The sequence below is a fragment of the Gopherus evgoodei genome, unplaced genomic scaffold (assembly GCF_007399415.2).
Source record: "Gopherus evgoodei ecotype Sinaloan lineage unplaced genomic scaffold, rGopEvg1_v1.p scaffold_148_arrow_ctg1, whole genome shotgun sequence".
Taxonomy (NCBI): Eukaryota; Metazoa; Chordata; order Testudines; family Testudinidae; genus Gopherus; species Gopherus evgoodei.
In genome coordinates, this window is record NW_022059811.1 from 16,322 (window position 1) to 36,181 (window position 19,860).

The window sequence follows — 19,860 nt, forward strand, 5'->3', positions numbered from 1 at the left end:
AGTCGCGGGGCGGACAGAGGGGTGTCCATACAGCCGGGCGTGGGGCAGACAGAGGAGTGTCTGTACAGCTAGGCGTGGGGCAGACAGAGGGGTGTCCGTACAGCTGGGTGCGGGGCGGACAGAGGGGTGTCTGAACACCCAGTCACAGGGCGGACAGAGGCGTGTCTGTACAGCCGGGCATGGGGTGGACAGAGGGGGTGTCCGTACAGCTGAGTGCAGGGCAGACAGAGGAGTGTCCGTACAGCTGGGTGTGGGGCGGACAGAGGGGTGTCCATATAGCCGGGCACGGGGCAAACAGAGGGGTGTCTGTACAGCTGGGTGTGGGGCGGACAGAGGGGTGTCCGTACAGCTGAGCGCAGGGCAGACAGAGGGGTGTCTGTACAGCCGGGCGTGGGGCGGATAGAGGGGGTGTCCGTCCAGCCGAGTGCAGGGCAGACAGAGGGGTGCCCGTACAGCTGAGCGCAGGGCAGACAGAGGAGTGTCTGTACAGCTGGGTTTGGGGCGGACAGAGGGGTGTCCATATAGCTGGGCACGGGGCAGACAGAAAGGTGTCCGTCCAGCTGGGTGAGGGGCGGACAGAGGGGTGTCCGAACACCCAGTCGCGGGGCAGACAGAGGGGTGTCCGTACAGCTGGGTGTGGGGCGGACAGAGGGGTGTCCATATAGCTGGGCATGGGGCAGACAGAGAGGTGTCCGTCCAGCTGGGTGTGGGGCGGACAGAGGGGTGTCCGAACACCCAGTCGCGGGGCAGACAGAGGGGTGTCCGTACAGCTGGGTGTGGGGCGGACAGAGGGGTGTCCATATAGCTGGGCACGGGGCAGGCAGAGGAGTGTCCGTCCAGCTGGGTGTGGGGCGGACAGAGGGGTGTCCGAACACCCAGTCGCGGGGCAGACAGAGAGGTGTCCGTCCAGCTGGGTGTGGGGCGGACAGAGGGGTGTCCGAACACCCAGTCGCGGGGCAGACAGAGGGGTGTCCGTATAGCCGGGCGTAGGGCGGACAGAGGGGTGTCCATACAGCCGGGCATGGGGCAGACAGAGGGGGATGTGTCAGGAATCACTGCAGCCCCACATGGGCGATATGGGGGTACTCCAGCTGGTGCAGTGCATGGGCGGGGCTGGTCCCACCTGCCTTCTCCCCTCCGTGCCCTGCAGTGGATGGTGCCTGGAGCGAGTGGGCGACGTGGGCGAACTGCACCCAGGACTGCCGCGGGGTGGTGGTGCGGCGCCGGGAGTGCATCCCGCCCCGGAATGGGGGCCAGCACTGCTCTGAGCTGCCCGGAGTCTCGCCCAGCACGCTGGAGATCAGTGAGTCCGTGGGGCGGTGATGGGGGTCCCCTGCTCTGGGCATGGCCGGCATCCATGCTGAGGAGCGGCTCTGTGGGGTGGAGCAGCTCTCTGTGCTTCCCCACGGCCTGGCTCTTGGCCGAGCCCACAGACACCGTCTGTCGTAGCTCCTTCCCCACTGGCCAGGCTACCCTGCCCGTGAGTGGGGGTCAGAGGCCCTCGGCCCCCCAGGGCCGCTGTGTGTTGCTGTTGGCCCTGGAGCTCCCTCTGCTGGGGTGGGGAGGTTTGCTACGATGCTGCCACCATGGCCCAGAACAGCTGCTCCTGGCAGCCGGCTCCCGAGAGGGTTGAGCCCAGCCTGGCACCTCTGCCTCGTCCCTGGAGCTCCTGGGGCTGGGCCGTGGGTGGTGGGGGCTGGCGGCCCCGAGTGAGCTAACCGCGCTCCCCGGTCTCTCTGCAGAGCCCTGCCAGCTGGAAGGCTGCCTCAACGCCACCGCCTGCCCCGCGGGCCTGGTGCGCAGGCCTTGTGCCCCGTGCCCCATGTCCTGTGCCGATCTGGCCAGCAGGGGCAAGTGCAAGAGAGACAGGCCCTGCAGCCCAGGTAGGGCCGTGGGGGGGCTGCGAGGGGTGACGTCTGGGGGGGCGGGTGGGAGGGCCGCAGAGGGTCCAGCAGGTGGGCACTGCCTCTGCCTGGCAGCACTAAATGCCCAACTACCCTCAGGCGCGGCTGTAGCTCGTCCAGGCCGAACCCTGTGGGTCCGCACTGGAGCAGACACCGGTGCCACGAGCCATAGGGTACTGGGCAGTGTTTGAGCTGTAATGAGGGAGGGGCCGGGACTCAAGCAGTTGTTTTACATTCATAACTGATGCAGCAAGACCACAGGTGCCGCATCTCAGCCCTGCCTGGCCTGAAGGTGCCAGGCCCAGAGGTGTCGGGGCTCTGAGGTGCCAGGCCCAGAGGTGTCGGGGCTCTGAGGTGCCAGGCCCAGAGGTGCCGGGGCTCTGAACCGCCAGGCCTGGAGGTGCTACGTCTCAGCCCTGCCCGGCCCGCAGGTGCCAGGCCCAGAGGTGCCGGGCCTCTGAACCGCCAGGCCCAGATGTGCTAGGACTCTGAGGTGCCAGGCCCAGAGATGCCGGGGCTCTGAGGTGCCAGGCCCAGAGGTGCCGGGGCTCTGAACCGCCTGGCCCGGAGGTGCTGTGTCTCAGCCCTGCCAGGCCCGGAGGTGCCGGGGCTCTGAGATGCCAGGCCCAGAGTTGCCGTGTCTCAGCCGTGCCCGGCCCGGAGGTGCCAGGCCCAGAAGTGCCGGGGCTCTGAAGTGCCAGGCCCAGAGGTGTCGGGGCTCTGAGGTGCCAGGCCCAGAGGTGCCAGGCTCTGAACTGCCAGGCCCGGAGGTGCTGGGGCTCTGAACCGCCAGGCCCGGAGGTGCTGGGGCTCTGAACCGCCAGGCCCGGAGGTGCTGCATCTCAGCCCTGCCCGGCCCGGAGCTGCCATGCCCAGAGGTGCCGGGGCTCTGAACCGCCAGGCCCAGATGTGCCAGGACTCTGAGGTGCCAGGCCCAGAGATGCTGGGGCTCTGTAGTGCCAGGCCCAGAGATGCCGGGGCTCTGAACCGCCTGGCCTGGAGGTGCTGGGGCTCTGAACCGCCTGGCCTGGAGGTGCCGGGGCTCAGCCCTGCCAGGCTCGGAGGTGCCGGGACTCTGAGATGCCAGGCCCAGAGGTGCCGGGGCTCAGCCGTGCCCGGCCCGGAGGTGCCAGGCCCAGAAGTGCCAGGGCTCTGAGGTGCCAGCCCCAGAGGTGTCGGGGCTCTGAGGTGCCAGGTTCTGAACTGCCAGGCCCGGAGGGGCTGGGGCTCTGAACCGCCAGGCCCAGAGATGCCGGGGCTCTGAGGTGCCAGGCCCAGAGGTGCCAGACCTGGAGGTGCCGTGTCTCAGCCCTGCCAAGCCCGGAGGTGCCAGGGCTCTGAACTGCCAGGCCTGGAGGTGCCGCGTCTCAGCCCTGCCAGGCCCAGAGGTGCTGGGGCTCTGAACTGCCAGTCCCGGAGGTGCCGCGTCTCAGCCCTGCCAAGCCTGGAGGTGCCAGGGCTCTGAACCGCCAGGCCCGGAGGTGCCGCATCTCAGCCCTGCCAGGCCCAGAGTTGCCGGGCTCTGAACCGCCAGGCCCGGAGGTGCCGCGTCTCAGCCCTGCCAGGCCCGGAGGTGCTGAGGCTCAGCCCTGGCAAGCCCTGGCCCAAATTAACCACCGGTACTGGGTGTGGCTCAGTGCCAGTGTTACTGTAGCCATGGGTGGAGTCCCCGTGGAGATCCCTCTGCCCTATAGAGTGGTGGGGCAGAGCTGCTCTGACCCCTCCGGACAATCCAGGGCCTGTCCCTGCTGGGGCCTGGGCCGGGCATCTGCATGGCCAGCAGTGGGGCTGAGGGAGCATGTGCCCTCACTTGCCCCCTTTGCTCCCCCCACAGGCTGCTGGTGCCCGGAGGGGCTGGTGCTGGACAGTGAGCAGCAGTGTGTGCGCCCCCGGGAGTGCCCATGCCTGGTGGAGGGGGTGCGCCACTGGCCTGGCCAGCTGGTGAAGGTGAACTGCCGCATCTGCGCCTGCCAAGACGGGCAGATGAAGCGGTGCCGGCAGAACCCCGAGTGCACTGGTAGGTGGGGCTGGGCCCTGGGCTCCCCGGCCCCCCCCTCCATTCCCGAGCCTGCGGGTGCCTGGTTCCTGGCTCGCCTGCGTCCCGCTGCCCCTGGCCGCCAGGGCTGGGCAGGGGCAGCAGCGCGGGAGGCTGTGGGGGCTTGTCTCACGTCCCCTCCCCGTGTCTGTCTCTAGTTAACTGCGGCTGGTCGGCCTGGTCTCCCTGGGGCGAGTGCCTGGGCCCGTGCGGTGTGCAGAGCATCCAGTGGTCCTTCCGCAGCCCCAACAACCCCAGCAAGCACGGCAACGGGCGCCAGTGCCGGGGCATCTACCGCAAGGCGCGCAGGTAACGCGCTCCCTGAGCGCTGAGGGCATGGCTCCTGCCCCCTGCCCCCTGAGCACCAACGCTCAGCCGTGGGCATGGGACTGGGGGACAAGGGGCATGTGTTATCCGCACACTCCGGTTCCAGGGCTCCAGGCGTACTCCTCTGCGGGTCTGCAGGGCCTTTTCCCAGTGAAAGCCTTGCACAGAAATAGCCTGGTCCTCTATTAACCATCACCAGGCACAACACACCTGCTCCACCCACAGCGCCACGCCCACCAGCCCTGCTCCGGCAGGGGGACCTTCCCCCTTGGCCAGGCAAGGTTGGTCTCCTCTGGGTTCTGGCCGCTGCACCTCACGGTCGTCCTGAGGATTCTTAGCGGCTTTGATCTTAGGCTGTGTCTTGGGGCTGAGTTCCTCTTCCCGCTCTTTCCTCCTCCTCCTTATAGACTCATAGACTCTAGGGCTGGAAGGGACCTCGAGAGGTCACTGAGTCCAGTCCCCTGCCCTCACGGCAGGACCAAATATTGTCTAGACCATCCCTGATAGACATTCATCTAACCTACTCTTAAATATCTCCAGCGATGGAGATTCCACAACCTCCCTAGGCAATCTATTCCAGTGTTTAACTACCCTGACAGTTAGGAACTTTTTCCTAATGTCCAACCTAAATCTCCCTTGCTGCAGTTTAAGCCCATTGCTTCTTGTTCTATCATTGGAGGCTAAGGTGAACAAGTTTTCTCCCTCCTCCTGATGACATCCTTTTAGATACCTGAAAACTGCTATCATGTCCCCTCTCAGTCTTCTCTTTTCCAAACTAAACAAACCCAATTCCTTCAGCCTTCCTTCATACGTCATGTTCTCAAGACCTTTAATCATTCTTGTTGCTCTTCTCTGGACCCTCTCCAATTTCTCCACATCTTTCTTGAAATGCGGTGCCCAGAACTGGACACAATACTCCAGTTGAGGCCTAACCAGCGCAGAGTAAAGCGGAAGAATGACTTCTCGTGTCTTGTTTACAACACACCTGTTAATGCATCCCAGAATCACGTTTGATTTTTTTGCAACAGCCTCACACTGTTGACTCATATTAAGCTTGTGGTCCACTATGACCCCTAGATCTCTTTCTGCCATACTCCTTCCTAGACAGTCTCTTCCCATTCTGTATGTGTGAAACTGATTGTTCCTTCCTAAGTGGAGCACTTTGCATTTATCTTTATTGAACTTCATCCTGTTTACCTCAGACCATTTCTCCAATTTGTCCAGATCCCCTGTCCTCCAAAGCCGTTGCAAACCCCCTCAGTTTGGTATCGTCTGTAAACTTAATAAGCTACTTTCTATGCCAACATCTAAGTCCTTCTTCTTCTTCTTCTCTTCCCTTTGCCTTTCTGTTTTCTTCCCAGCTTGTCTCCTTCTTGGACCCCAGTCTATATAGTGACACTTGAGTCCTGCTTAGCTGCACCTTAACCAGCCATTTCACTAAAGTCTTTCACGCTGACCAGCCCTAACAAAGGGCAAAATCATTCTTTTCCCGCTGAGACCCCAGCCCCTTCGTTGATTTAAATCTTGTCAAATTAGTTACACAACAGCCAGAAACAATCAAAGCACCAGCCAGAGACCAGCCAGATAAACCAGAGCAGTGGGACCCATACAGGGGCAGCTCTAGGAATTTTGCCGCCCTAAGCACAGCAGGCAGGCTACCTTCCGCGGCTTGTCTGCGGAGGGTCCGCTGGTCCTCCGAAGCCGCGGGACCCGCGGACCCTCCACAGGCAAGCCACCGAGGGCAGCCTGCCTGCCGCCCTTGCGGCACCAGCAGAGCGCCCCCCGCGGCTTGCCGCCCCAACCACGCGCTTGGCATGCTGGGGCCTGGAGCCGCCCATGGGTCCATACAGACAAAACAACACCGAAGTGGGGATGTCACACCCCAAGTGCAGAGAAGTGATTCCTTGCCAGACAGTCCTTGAGGAAGGACTGCTAGGAACAGATGGCGTTCACCTTTCGAAGCGGGGAAAGGCCTTATTTGCGCACAGACTGGCTAACCTAGTAAGGAGGGCTTTAAACTAGGTTCGACGGGGACAGGTGAGCAAAGCCCACAGGTAAGTGGGGATCAAGACCTGGGAGATGGGTTGGAAACAGGAGGGAGCACGGGCTATAATGGCAGAGAGGAAGGAGGGTCAGGGCGAAGCTGGGAGGCAAGATCAAACCAGTATCTTAGATGCCTTTATACAAATGCAAGAAGTATGGGTAATAAGCAGGAAGAACTGGAAGTGCTAATAAATAAATACAACTATGACATTATTGGCATTACTGAAACTTGGTGGGATAATACACACGACTGGAATGTTGGTGTGGATGGGTATAGTTTGCTCAGGAAGGATAGACAGGGGAAAAAGGGAGGAGGTGTTGCCTTATATATAAAAAATGTACACACTTGGACTGAGGTGGAGATTGACATAGGAGACGGAAGGGTGGAGAGTCTCTGGGTTAGGCTAAAAGGGGTAAAAAACACAGGTGATGTCGTGCTGGGAGTCTACTACAGGCCACCTAATCAGGCGGAAGAGGTGGATGAGGCTTTTTTCAAACAACTAACAAAATCATCCAAAGCCCAAGATTTGGTGGTGATGGGGGACTTCAACTATCCAGATATATGTTGGGAAAATAACACTGCGGGGCACAGACTATCCAATAAGTTCCTGGACTGTATTGCAGACAACTTTTTATTTCAGAAAATTGAAAAAGCTACTAGGGGGGAAGCTGTTCTAGACTTGATTTTAACCAACAGGGAGGAACTTGTTGAGAATTTAAAAGTAGAAGGAAGCTTGGGTGAAAGTGATCATGAAATCATAGAATTTGCAATTCTAAGGAAGGGTAGAAAGGAGTACAGCAGAATAGAGACAATGGATTTCAGGAAGGCAGATTTTGGTAAGCTCAGAGAGCTGATAGGCCAGGTCCCATGGGAATTAAGACTGAGGGGAAAAACAACTGAGGAAAGTTGGCAGTTTTTCAAAGGGACGCTATTAAGGGCCCAGAAGCAAGTTATTCCGATGGTTAGGAAAGATAGAAAATGTGGCAAAAGACCACCTTGGCTTACCCTTGAGATCTTGCGTGACCTACAAAATAAAAAGGCGGCATATAAAAAGTGGAAACTAGGTCAGATCACGAAGGATGAATATAGGCAAATAACACAGGAATGCAGAGGCAAGATTAGAAAAGCAAAGGCACAAAATGAACTCAACTAGCTATGGGAATAAAGGGAAACAAGAAGACTTTTTATCAATACATTAGAAGCAAGAGGAAGACTAAGGACAGGGTAGGCCCACTGCTCAATGAGGAGGGGGTAACAGTAACGGGAGACTTGGAAATGGCAGAGATGCTTAATGACTTCTTTGTTTCGGTCTTCACTGAGAAGTCTGAAGGAATGTCTAGTATAGTGAATGCTTACGGGAAGAGGGTAGGTTTAGAAGAGAAAATAAGGAAAGAGCAAGTAAAAAAGCACTTAGAAAAGTTAGATGCCTGCAAGTCACCAGGGCCTGATGAAATGCATCCTAGAATACTCAAGGAGTTAATAGAGGAGGTATCTGAGCCTCTAGCTATTATCTTTGGGAAATCATGGGAGACGGGGGAGATTCCAGAAGACTGGAAGGGGGCAAATCTAGTGCCCATCTATAAAAAGGGAAATAAAAACAACCCAGGAAACTACAGACCAGTTAGTTTAACTTCTGTGCCAGGGAAGATAATGGAGCAGGTAATCAAAGAAATCATCTGCAAACACTTGGAAGGTGGTAAGGTGATAGGGAATAGCCAGCATGGATTTGTAAAGAACAAATCGTGTCAAACTAATCTGATAGCGTTCTTTGATAGGATAACGAGCCTTGTGGATAAGGGAGAAGCGGTGGATGTGATATACCTAGACTTTAGTAAGGCATTTGATACAGTCTCGCATGATATTCTTATAGATAAGCTAGGAAAGTACAATTTAGATGGGGCTACTATAAGGTGGGTGCATAACTGGCTGGATAACCGTACTCAGAGAGTAGTTGTTAATGGCTCCCAATCCTGCTGGAAAGGTATAACAAGTGGGGTTCCGCAGGGGTCTGTTTTGGGACCGGTTCTGTTCAATATCTTCATCAACGATTTAGATGTTGGCATAGAAAGTACGCTTATTAAGTTTGCGGACGATACCAAACTGGGAGGGATTGCAACTGCTCTGGAGGACAGGGTCAAAATTCAAAATGATCTGGACAAATTGGAGAAATGGTCTGAGGTAAACAGGATGAAGTTCAATAAAGATAAATGCAAAGTGCTCCACTTAGGAAGGAACAATCAGTTTCACACATACAGAATGGGAAGAGACTGTCTAGGAAGGAGTATGGCAGAAAGAGATCTAGGGGTCATAGTGGACCACAAGCTTAATATGAGTCAACAGTGTGATACTGTTGCAAAAAAAGCAAACGTGATTCTGGGATGCATTAACAGGTGTGTTGTAAACAAGACACGAGAAGTCATTCTTCCGCTTTACTCTGCGCTGGTTAGGCCTCAACTGGAGTATTGTGTCCAGTTCTGGGCACCGCATTTCAAGAAAGATGTGGAGAAATTGGAGAGGGTCCAGAGAAGAGCAACAAGAATGATGAAAGGTCTTGAGAACATGACCTATGAAGGAAGGCTGAAGGAATTGGGTTTATTTAGTTTGGAAAAGAGAAGACTGAGAGGGGACCTGATATCAGTTTTCAGGTATCTAAAAGGGTGTCATCAGGAGGAGGGAGAAAACTTGTTCACCTTAGCCTCCAATGATAGAACAAGAAGCAATGGGCTTAAACTGCAGCAAGGGAGATTTAGGTTGGACATTAGGAAAAAGTTCCTAACTGTCAGGGTAGTTAAACACTGGAATAAATTGCCTAGGGAAGTTGTGGAATCTCCATCTCTGGAGATATTTAAGAGTAGGTTAGATAAATGTCTATTAGGGATGGTCTAGACAGTATTTGGTCCTGCCATGAGGGCAGGGGACTGGACTCGATGACCTCTCGAGGTCCCTTCCAGTCCTAGAGTCTATGAGTCTATGAGTCTGAGTATGCTGCCAATTAAGAGACTCTGCATATCTGGTGATAGTGGCTGCTATTACGAGGGGCACCGACATTCCACTGTTGATATATAGAAGGAATGTGAGGATGTGACTTTCTGGTAGGAGGCTGGAGTGGGCACCGGGCATTGGGCTCTGGGTGTGGGTACCAGACGCTGTGCTCTGGGTAGATGGCTAGGGGTGGGCATTGGGTAGGGGGTGGGGGTGGGCAGTGGGCTCTGGGCAGGGAGCTATGGTGGGCATCAGGCAGTGGGCTCTGGTAGGGGGCTGTGGTGGGCAGTGGGCAGTAGGCTGGGTGGGCATCAGGCAGTAGGCTCTGGTAGGGGACTGTGGTGGGCAGTGTGCAGTAGACTGGGTGGGCACCGGGCAGTGGGCTCTGGGGGTGGGCCCCGCGCAGTGGGCTCTGGGGGTGGGCCCCGGGCAGTGGGCTCTGGTGGGGGGGCTGCAGTGGGCTCTGGGGGTGGGCACCGGGCAGTGGGCTCTGGTGGAGGGCTGCAGTGGGCTCTGAGGGTGGGCACCGGGCAGTGGGTATTAGGTGCCAGGCACTCTAATCAGGAGACTACACTTTAAGCCCCAGTCCTTCCCTGCTGGCGCTGTGCTCCCAGCCAGCTCTAACCGCACCCCTCTGCCTGCCTTTCCCCATGCAGGTGCCAGACAGATCCATGCGAGGAGTGCGAGCACCATGGCCGGTTGCACGCCATTAGCGACCGCTGGCGATCGGGGCAGTGCCAGGTGTGCCAGTGCCTGCCCAACCTGACAGTGCAGTGCTCCCAGTACTGCCCGTACAGCACCGTGGGGTGCCCCGAGGTGAGCCTGGCACCCAGCCCTGCCCTCTGAGCTGGGGGAGGGAGGCCCAGTCACCCCCGGGGGTGCAGCCCCGGCTGGTGGGAGCTGGCATTTCCTTAGAGGGGCTGCTGGTCCCAGCTGGGGAGCCCTTCGGCAGGGGCTAGGGGCAGGGCAAGGTTTGGGGGTTCATGGGGACTTGAGGGGTCTGGGCATGACCCTCCCATGGTGTCTCCAGCTCAGGGCAGGGCTGGTTGGAGCCCCACTGGGGGCTGGGAGACTTAGCGAGGGGCTGTGACGGGAGGCCACCCTGCGGCGCGGGCACTGGGCTGGCACCCCAGGGAGCTCCGGGGCTCAGGCTGGTTCCAATGTCTCCCCACAGGGGCGGGCGCTGGTGGAGGGCAGGGGTGAGGCCTGCTGCTACTGCGCTGAAGTGGGTGAGTCCTGCGCTGGGAGGGGGTCCGGGAGGGTCATGGGGCCCATGGCTCCATGGTGCTGGGGGGGAGGGGTTGTGGGGCCTGTGGCTTCATGGCGCTGGGGGGAGGCCTGGGGGGGGTGGGGCCTGGGGCTCCATGGTACTGGGGTGGCAAGGGGGCAGTGCTGCCATGCTTAGGCCATGGTGCTGGGGGAGGTGCCGGGGGGGTCGTGGGGCCCATGGCTCCATAGTACTGGGGGGGAGGGGTTGTGGGGCCTGTGGCTCCATGGTGCTGGTGGGAGGCCTGAGGGGGTGGGGCCTGTGGCTCCATGGTGCTGGGGGGGCAAGGGGGCAGTGCTGCCATGCTTGGGCCATGGCGCTGGGAGAGGTGCCGGGGGGGTCGTGGGGCCCATGGCTCCATGGTGCTGGGGGGGACGGGTTGTGGGGCCTGTGGCTCCATGGCGCTGGTGGGAGGCCTGAGGGGGTGGGGCCTGTGGCTCCATGGTGCTGGGGGGGCAAGGGGGCAGTGCTGCCATGCTTGGGCCATGGCGCTGGGGGAGGTGCAGGGAGGGGTCATGAGGCCCATGGCTGCATGGCATTGGGGGGCAGGAAGGGAGGGACTTTCACAAGACATGCCCCAGCCAGTCCTGGCGCCCCCCCTGCATCCCTACCTGGCACGCCCCCCCGCCGATGCCTCTCAGACCTAACCCGCAACCCCCCAGTAGCCTGTGCTGTCCCCAGCGTGGGGGAGGCCGCGGAGCGGATTCTGCAGCCCCCTGGGCTCCCCTGAGATGTGCTGCCCCTTTCCCCTGGGATCGAAGGCAGCAGCGAGCCTGGCCCCCCAAGGGGGAAGGGAGGTACATGGGGGACTCCTGTCCCCAGGGCTGTGTGTGGATATCCTGGGCGGGAGCTGTGGTGTGTGTGGCCCAGAGTGGAAGGGACCAAGGCAGAAATCCTGTCGCCCCTCTCAGGTGAGAACAGGACCAGCGCGCCTGCTGTACCACCGACTGGGCCCCCGGGCACCACCCTGGCCAGCCCAGCTGCCTCCACCAGCCCTCCGCTCATCACCTTCCCGCTGCCCCCTCTTGGAGGTAAGTCCTGGCTCCACGGGCCCCCACGGGCGGGGGTGGGTGTCACTCAGACAGGGGTCTCTGAGGTGGACTCAACGGGGCCGGGTCAGGCTCTGACTCCCAGCACAGGGCAGGGGCATCTCCTGAGTCGGGCTCTGCTGCCAAGCTCCTCCACCCGGCTCAGCTCCCTTGGGTACCTTGGCCAGTCCCAGCCGCCTGCCTCTGTCTCTGCCCCCCTCCGTGCACAGCAGCGCCCGTGACCCCCGTCTCTGTCCTGTCTGCAGACCGGTGCTATGGCCCCTTGGGCCTGGCCTCCTTGCCAGCCAGCTGCTTCACAGCCTCCTCCCAGCAGCCGGAGAACCCTGCCCATGCGGGGCGCCTCAACCACGTGCTCCCGGGCTCGGACCTGCAGGGCTGGGGGCCCCAGGCAGAGGTGTACCACGAGCTGCTCTCCAAGCCGCCCTACCTGCAGGTGGATCTGCTGGAGCCCAGGAACCTCACAGGTAGGTGCCTGGCCTGGCATCGCGGGGTGTAAAGCCATGGAAAAGAAGCAGTGAGAGAGAAAAAGGCCTCTGGATAAATTCATGGTGATTAAGTCCATAAATGGCTATTAGCCAGGCTGGGTAAGGAATGGTGCCCCCAGCCTCTGTTTGTCAGAGGGTGGAGACGGCTGGCAGGAGAGAGATCACTTGATCATTACCTGTTAGGTTCACTCCCTCTGGGGCACCTGGCATTGGCCACTGTTGGTAGACAGGTGTCACGGAGTCCCCGGGTGATGCTCTGGAACTGCTCCCCACAAAGCCAGTCAGGACTTTGGGGAGCCTCCTCTCCCTTGGAGCATTCAGCATCCTCTGCCCCTCCGTGCGCTTCCCACAGCGAGTCCACCCAGGCGGGGTCCTGGGGAAGCCAGAGGGTCCTGCACCCCCACTTGGCAGTCAGACGTGACTCTCAGCCAGCCAGTAACACGGAGGTTTATTTGGATGAGAGGAACACAGTCCAGCACAGGTCTTGCCGGTACAGACAACAGGACCCCACTTAGTTAGGTCCATCTGGGGGCCCCAGCCAGCTTCAAACTGAAAAACGCTCCAGTCTCTCACTAAGCCTCCCCCCGGCTCCTCCCCCAGCCTTTGTCCAGATTCCCTGGCAGAGGTGTCACCTGGCCTTCAACCCCCCTCCTGGTTCTCAGGTGACATGCTCAGGTATCCTCCCTTCGCCAGTGCCAGCAGTCCCAGCACAACTCCCCTGCCACCTTCCCAGGTCAATGCGCCCCACTCAGCATTCACAGAACACAGCCAGAACACCCCACTTGGTCACAACAGGACACTGGGCTGGACGGACCTTTGGTCTGACCCAATCTGGCTACTCTTATGTGCTTATATGCTCGGCTTCCGGGAAGCGCAGGAGACCCCAGAGCCCTAGGGCAGTGCTGGGGAGTGGTGCCAGGCTGCCTACTACACATCCCCCGCTGCTCGGTGCCCTGCCCTGGCTCTCCATACCCTGGGCTGGGCAAAGTGCAGGGCCTCTTCAGAGCCCTCAGCAGTCCAGGACCCGGTTACTGCCTGGGCCACCTATATCCCTAGGAAGACATGGGTCACCGAGCCGGGGCATCATCCTCAGCCCTTGGCTGTTGGCTGTGGGACTCCCTGCCACTGGACAAGAGGCTGAGCCATTCGGCAGGCCAGTTCCGGGCTGACAGCACTGGGTCCTGCTCTCCAGGTGAGCGGGCTGGGGACGATCGTATGGCGCTGTGCAGCCGGGGTGCCAGGCCCAACCGGGCTGGCATCAGACCCAACCCTCCCATAGCCCTGCTGCCAAGGGGCAGCTCTCAGCTCACAGGCTGGTGCTGATTCCTGGGTCTCCCCAGCCCGTACCCCGGAGAGCCCCGTGTCCCTGCAGGGGCCCTGAGCTGTGCTGTGTTCTCATCCCCCAGGGGTGGTGGTGCAGGGGGCAGGCTCCTCGGACGCCTTCGTTACCAGCTTCCTCCTGCAGTTCAGCATGGACGGGCTGAGGTGGCATGCATACCGGGAGGTCTCTGCGGACGCCCAGCCGGAGCCCAAGGTACCTTCCTGACCAAGCCCCCCAGCAGCCGTGCGGAGGCGTCCGGGGGGAAGTTGGTTTGGGGGCTGTCACAGCTCCACCGGCCCAGGGCTCCCCCGGGGCTCTGGAGCGGTGCCTGGGAGGACCCTGTTAGAGTGTTGCCCCCTTAGGGTCACGCTCCTTCACTGGCGTAAGCCTCGACCCCCACCCCGCCTCCTGGGGCCGCACCTCTGAGCCTTCAGTCCTCGCTTCCCGCCATGAACCCCCGCAGCGAGCCCATTCGAATCTCACCCCTGGGAGGCGCACACCCCACAGGGAGCAACGACCCGACCTCTTCAGACTCAGTGCCTCTGGCAGCGGGGCAGGAGCAGGAGGGTTATTAGACGTCTGGACCCACGGAGACCGTCCATGGTTAGCACAGAGAAGGGGAAAGTTACAGCAGGGGCCAGCGAGGTGTGTCCAGAGCGCCCGTGGGCTCAGACCCCTCGGTGGAGTCCCCCCCACCCCAGTCCAGAAGTGTGTCTCCAGCCGCCCATGACCCACAGGTTGTCACCCCCCTACTCCTCGGTCTTTGTTCCTCTCCTCCCTGGACAAACAGGGCTGCCCGGTCTCCTCCTGACTCCTCTTTGCTCCTCCGTAGCTAGGTAATAAATAGCTGGGCCCCACATGGATCTCTGGATTTTTCTGCAAAGAAAACACTCCCTCGCCACCACCTGCAGCGCATAGGAGAAACTGAGGCACACACAATATGCATACAAAATATTCTGGAAAAATCCCACTTCATTCCAGGGGTCTGCTCCCCTGGGGGTGTATGTGAGGCTGTGGCTGTGTGAGCATTTGGATATGCAGGAACTTCTGTGCATGCGTGTATCTTTGTGTGTGTGCACATGCTTGGGGTGTGCGCATATGTGTGTGTTTGGGGGGGCGCATATCATAGAATCATAGGGCTGGAAGGGACTCCAGAGGTCATCTAGTCCAGCCCCCTGCACTCACGGCAGGACCAAGTATTACCCAGACTGTCCCTGACAGGGGTTTGTCCATCCCGCTCCTAAAAATTCCCAGTGATGGAGACTCCACAACCTCCCTAGGCAATTTATTCCCGTGCTTAACCACCCTGACAGGTAGGAGGTTTTTCCTAATGTCCAACCTAAACCTCCCTTGCTGCAATTTAAGCCCATTGCTTCTTGTCCTGTCCTCAGAGGTTAAGAAGAACATTTTTTCTCCCTCCTCCTTGTAACAACCTTTTATGTACTTGAAAACTGTTCTCATGTCCCCTCTCAGTCTTCTCTTCCCAGACTAAACAAACCCAATATTTTATATCTTCCCTCATAGCTCATGTTTTCTAGAACTTTCATCATTTTTGTTGCTCTTCTTTGAACTTTCTCCACGTGTGTGTATGTTTTTGGGGTGTGTATGTATGTTTGGGGTGTGTGCTGTGTTTAGGGTTGTGTGTTCTGGGTGTATGTTTGCAAGTGTTTGGGACGTATGTGTGTGTGTGTTTGGAGCGTGTGTGTGTGCATGTCTTGGGAGGTGTTTGGAGCATGTGTGTGTGTTCAGAGCGTGTGCGTGTGTTGGGAGGTATTCGGAGTGTGTATGTTTGGGGCGTGCATGTGTGTGTGTGTTGGGAGGTGTTCAGGATGTGTGTGTGTGCGTGCATGTTCGGGGCATGTGCATGTTTGTGGCGTCTGTGCGGCATATGGGGCTGAGCCGGCCGATCGCTCCCCCTGCAGCTGTTCCTGGGGAACGCCGATGACTCCACGCCGGTGGTGAGGACTTTCCAGCGCATGGTCCGTGCCCGGCACGTCCGCATCCTCCCCCACGACTTCCACAACGGGATCTTTCTGCGCGCGGAGCTGCTGGGCTGCGAGAGAGGTACCACACGCTGGCCCCTCCCGGGGGTGCTGTCACGGACTCACAGATCGTGCCCACTTGTGGCCCCGTGCAGTCCATGGGGGGTGCCCCTTCAGTGCGGCAGCCCTTCTCGGGGGTCCACGCTCTCTCGGGGTCAGGCCCTTCCACCTCCTGGAGCCGCACCTCTCTGAGCCTCAGCACGTCTGTCTGTGCCGTGGGCCCCCTCAGGGAGTCCCCTCGCTCTGGAGTCCCTGGGCCTCCACCCCAGAAGGGGTTGATGCCTCCTGTTCTCTAGCCCGGAGTGACTCTCAGCCAGCGTAACACAGGAGGGTTTATTGAGAGCTGAACCCAGCACAGGAAACTCTCAGGGCCTCAGGTCTGGCTCCCTCAGCCCCGCGCATCCCAGTCCCCCTGCAGCCAGGTGGACTCTGCCTGCTCCCCCTCTCCAGCCCAGAGCCCCCCTACTTCCCAGCTGGGCCCCCGGTATCCCCGGCCGCAAGCCCCCTCTGTCCATTGTCTTCTCTCCAGGGAAACAGGGTTGCCTGGGTCTCCTCTCCCCTCTTCTGTCCTCTGGCCCCTCTGGCTGGAACCGGCTGGTCAGGTCACCGGGGTCCTCTCCCCGCAGCCCATTGTCCTCCCACTGGCCAGAACCGGCTGCGACTCCTGAGCCGGGTCTCCGGATCACCAGGTCCCCAGTCGCTGGGGTCTCCATCCTCCCGGCCATTGACTGGGGTCCCAAGTTCCCTCTCCTGTCCTCTGGAACAACAAACTCCCTCCCTCCTCCCCTTGTTAAACCCATAACACCCAGGGAAACTGAGTCCTCCTCCCTCTGCATGCCACCCCCTGGAAAACACAGAAAAAAAACAAGAAACCCCCACACTCTGTCACAGGGGGTCTGGAGAGAGGCAGGGGAAGGTGGAGGGGCAAGGGGCAGATTCGATGAGGGTGCCCCCTGGGGTTGGAGTCTGGTTTCTCAGGACGGGGGCATCTCCAGGGACTGACCCGGAATTGCCTCATTCCCCCCCATGACAATGCGGTTCTGGCGGGACCCAACTGAGAGTGCCAATTCAGGACCAATTGCTCAAACAGGGCAGTTACAGCCCAAGGCTGGGGTCTTTCCACCTCTAAGGCAAACCAAACCAGCCAGACAAAAAGGACTTTGGTCTCACCCCACTGGCTAACCACAAGTCACACAAGCAATTTCCTTAGACACTCCAGTCTCCCCGTGTCACCACCAGTGCCACCCGTCCTGGGGATGAATGGTTACGAAAACCAACACCCCAGTAAAAGAAAAAGGTTCTCTCGATCCCAAAGGACCAAGCCCCAGACCCAGGTCAATATACACATCAGATCTTACCCACAAATCACACTGTTGCCAATCCTTTAGAATCTAAAATCTAAAGGTTTATTCATAAAGGGAAAAAGGTAGAGATGAGAGCTAGAATTGGTTAAATGGAATCAATTACATACAGTGATGGCAAAGTTCTTAGTTCAGGCTTGTAGTAGTGATGGAGTAAACTGCAGGTTCAAATCAAGTCTCTGGAACATCCCCCGCTGGGATGGGTCATTCAGTCCTTTGTGCAGAGCTTCAGTTTGTAGCAAAGTCCCTCCAGAGGTAGGAAGCAGGACTGAAGACAAGATGGAGATGAGGCATCAGCCTTATATAGGCTTTTCCAAGTGTAAGAACACTTCTTTGTTCTTACTGTGGAAAGTTACAGCAAAATGGAGTCTGCAGTCACATGGGCCAGTTTCCGCACACCCTGCTGAGTTACAAGGCGTATCTGCCTCCTCTTAATGGGTCAATTGTGTAGCTGATGGTCCTTAATGGGCCATCAGGCAGGCTAAGCAGAGCTAACACCCACTTGTCTGGGATCTTTCCCAATAACACAGCACAAGTTTGAAATACAGACAGTATAGAGCCAGTACTTATAACTTCAACTACAAAATGATACAGACATACAGACAGCATAATCATAACCAGCAACTTATAACTTGGTCTTAGACACCTTACATGACCCCCTTTACATAAGATTTGGTGCCACTACAGGACCTTGGTTGCAAACCATGTTCTATATGGTCCCAGTTTATATCAATAACGTCACACCCCCCATACTTGCTTTTCTCTCCTCCCTGCCCCCCAGTGACCCCTGGGGCACCGACCACACCGCCGGGCCGGAGGCCCTGCCGAACCGGGGAGTTCCAGTGCCGCAACGGACGCTGTGTCCCCGCTGGGCCCCACGGCACCGTGTGCAACGGAGTCGATGATTGTGGAGACTTCTCGGACGAGCTGCGCTGTGGTGAGCGGCAGGATCCAGCCTGGGGGCAGTGCCGGGGCCAACCCTGCGGGGCTCAGGGAGTGTCCCGGGGTCTCGGCCTGTCCCTTGCTGGCTGGGCAGTGGCTGTGTGGCTGTTCAACCCTAACCCTAACCCGTGGGCCTCCCCAGAGGGGGCAGCAGCTTAGTGCTGGGGGAGCAAGCTTTGCAAACCACCCCTGGGGCAGCTGCAGCTCAGGTCTGGGGGGTCAGTCCCGTCCGATCAGGCCGCCTCCCAGCCCAGAGGGGGCTGCCTATCCATGGTGGCAGAGCAAAGAGCAAAGACCAGGCGCTTGCAGCTGCAGCCACATGCTAGAGTGGGAGGGCCCGGGGTAGGGCTGCCAGACACAGGAAATGTCCCCCTGGGCCTTGGCCTGGAGCCTGGGAAAGGCTGAGCTGGGCTGGCTTGTGCAGCCTCTGCTCCCATGCCTGCCCAGAGAGCTCCCTCCTCCCAGCATTGCTCGGCCGCTTACCAGCCCCGGCTCTGTGCCCCCTCGCAGGGACAGCCCCGTCTGTGGGGCCCTCCGCCCCCTGGCGCTGCCCCCTCTCCCACTTCCACTGCGCACTGTCTGTCGGCTGCATCGACGCCTCCCGGCGGTGTGACGGCGTCAGCGACTGTCCGGACGGCACCGACGAGGCCGGCTGCGGCGCCCTGCGCGGGAGCACGGTGCCCCCTGCCAGCACAGCCAGGTACCGCATGGGGCAGAGGTGGGGGTTTGCCTGGGCTCCTGTGGCGAGGCCTGTCGGAGACAGGAATGTGTCGCAGAGACAGCTGGCGGGTGTACAGCGAGGGGCAAGTCTGGGCGGCCCATCCTGGGGTCAGCGTAGGAGCGAACCCTGCCGCCTGTCCCCAGGCCTGGACCTGAGCCGTGGGGCCCCAGTCCTGCCACTGGGAGGAGATTCCCCAGCTAGGTCCATCCCAATATCCCACTGTCACGGAGTCCCTGGGCGATGCTGAACTGCTCAAGATAGTTAAGACCAAAGCACAGTGTGAAGAACTTCAAAAAGATCTCACAAAACTAAGTGATTGGGTAATAAAATGGTAAATGAAATGTAATGTGGGTAAAAGTAAAGTAATGCACATTGGAAAAAATAACCCCAACTATACATACAATATGATGGGGGCTAATTTAGCTACAACGAGTCAGGAAAAAGATCTTGGCGTCATTGTGGATAGTTCTCTGAAGATGCCCATGCAGTGTGCAGAGGTGGTCAAAAAAGCAAACAGGATGTTAGGAATCATTAAAAAGGGGATAGAGAATAAGACTGAGAAAATATTATTGCCCTTATATAAATCCATGGTACACCCACATCTCGAAAACTGCATACAGATGTGGTCTCCTCACTTCAAAAAAGATATTCTAGCACTAGAAAAGGTTCAGAGAAGGGCAACTAAATTGATTAGGGGTTTGGAGAGGGTCCCATATGAGGAGAGATTAAAGAGGTTAGGACTTTTCAGCTTGGAAAAGGGGAGACTAAGGGGAGATATGACAGAGGATATAAAATCATGAGTGATGTGGAGAAAGTGGATAAGGAAAAGTTATTCACTTATTCCCATAATACAAGAGCTAGGGGCCACCAAATGAAATTAATAGGCAACAGGTTTAAAACAAATAAAAGGAAGTTCTTCTTCACGCAGCGCACAGTCAGCTTGTGGAACTCCTTACCTGAGGAGGTTGTGAAGGCTAGGACTATAACAGCGTTTAAAAGAGAACTGGATAAATTCATGGAGGTTAAGTCCATAAACGGCTATTAGCCAGGCTGGGTAAGGAATGGTGCCCCCAGCCTCTGTTTGTCAGAGGGTGGAGATGGATGGCAGGAGAGAGATCACTTGATCATAACCTGTCAGCTTCACTCCCTCTGGGGCACCTGGCATTGGCCAGTGTCAGTAGACAGATACTGGGCTAGATGGACCTTTCGTCTGACCCAGTGTGGCCGTTCTTATGTTCTTATGATGCTCTGGAACTGCTCCCTGCAAAGCCAGACAGGACTCTGGGGAAGTCTCCTCTGAGCAGACTGTCTCCAGGGCAAGAAGCTCACACGGCTTCACCTCCTGGGTCTCTCCTTGGAGCATTCAGCATCCTCTGCCCC

The 19,860-nt window shown here is 58.4% G+C and overlaps 1 protein-coding gene across 1 annotated transcript in view; it reads left to right on the forward strand.

Annotated features, from left to right (window-relative positions):
- LOC115639909 (SCO-spondin-like) overlaps nt 1-19,860 on the forward strand; it is a gene marked incomplete at both ends in the record, with an annotated part of 89,161 nt that overhangs the window by 16,066 nt on the left and 53,235 nt on the right. The window contains 12 exon segments of the mRNA XM_030542835.1: nt 1,151-1,303; nt 1,743-1,883; nt 3,739-3,921; nt 4,098-4,248; nt 9,949-10,108; nt 10,467-10,521; nt 11,471-11,590; nt 11,854-12,072; nt 13,500-13,627; nt 15,337-15,478; nt 17,599-17,917; nt 18,184-18,459. Of these exon segments, the coding sequence (XP_030398695.1) occupies nt 1,151-1,303; nt 1,743-1,883; nt 3,739-3,921; nt 4,098-4,248; nt 9,949-10,108; nt 10,467-10,521; nt 11,471-11,590; nt 11,854-12,072; nt 13,500-13,627; nt 15,337-15,478; nt 17,599-17,917; nt 18,184-18,459 (2,047 nt within the window).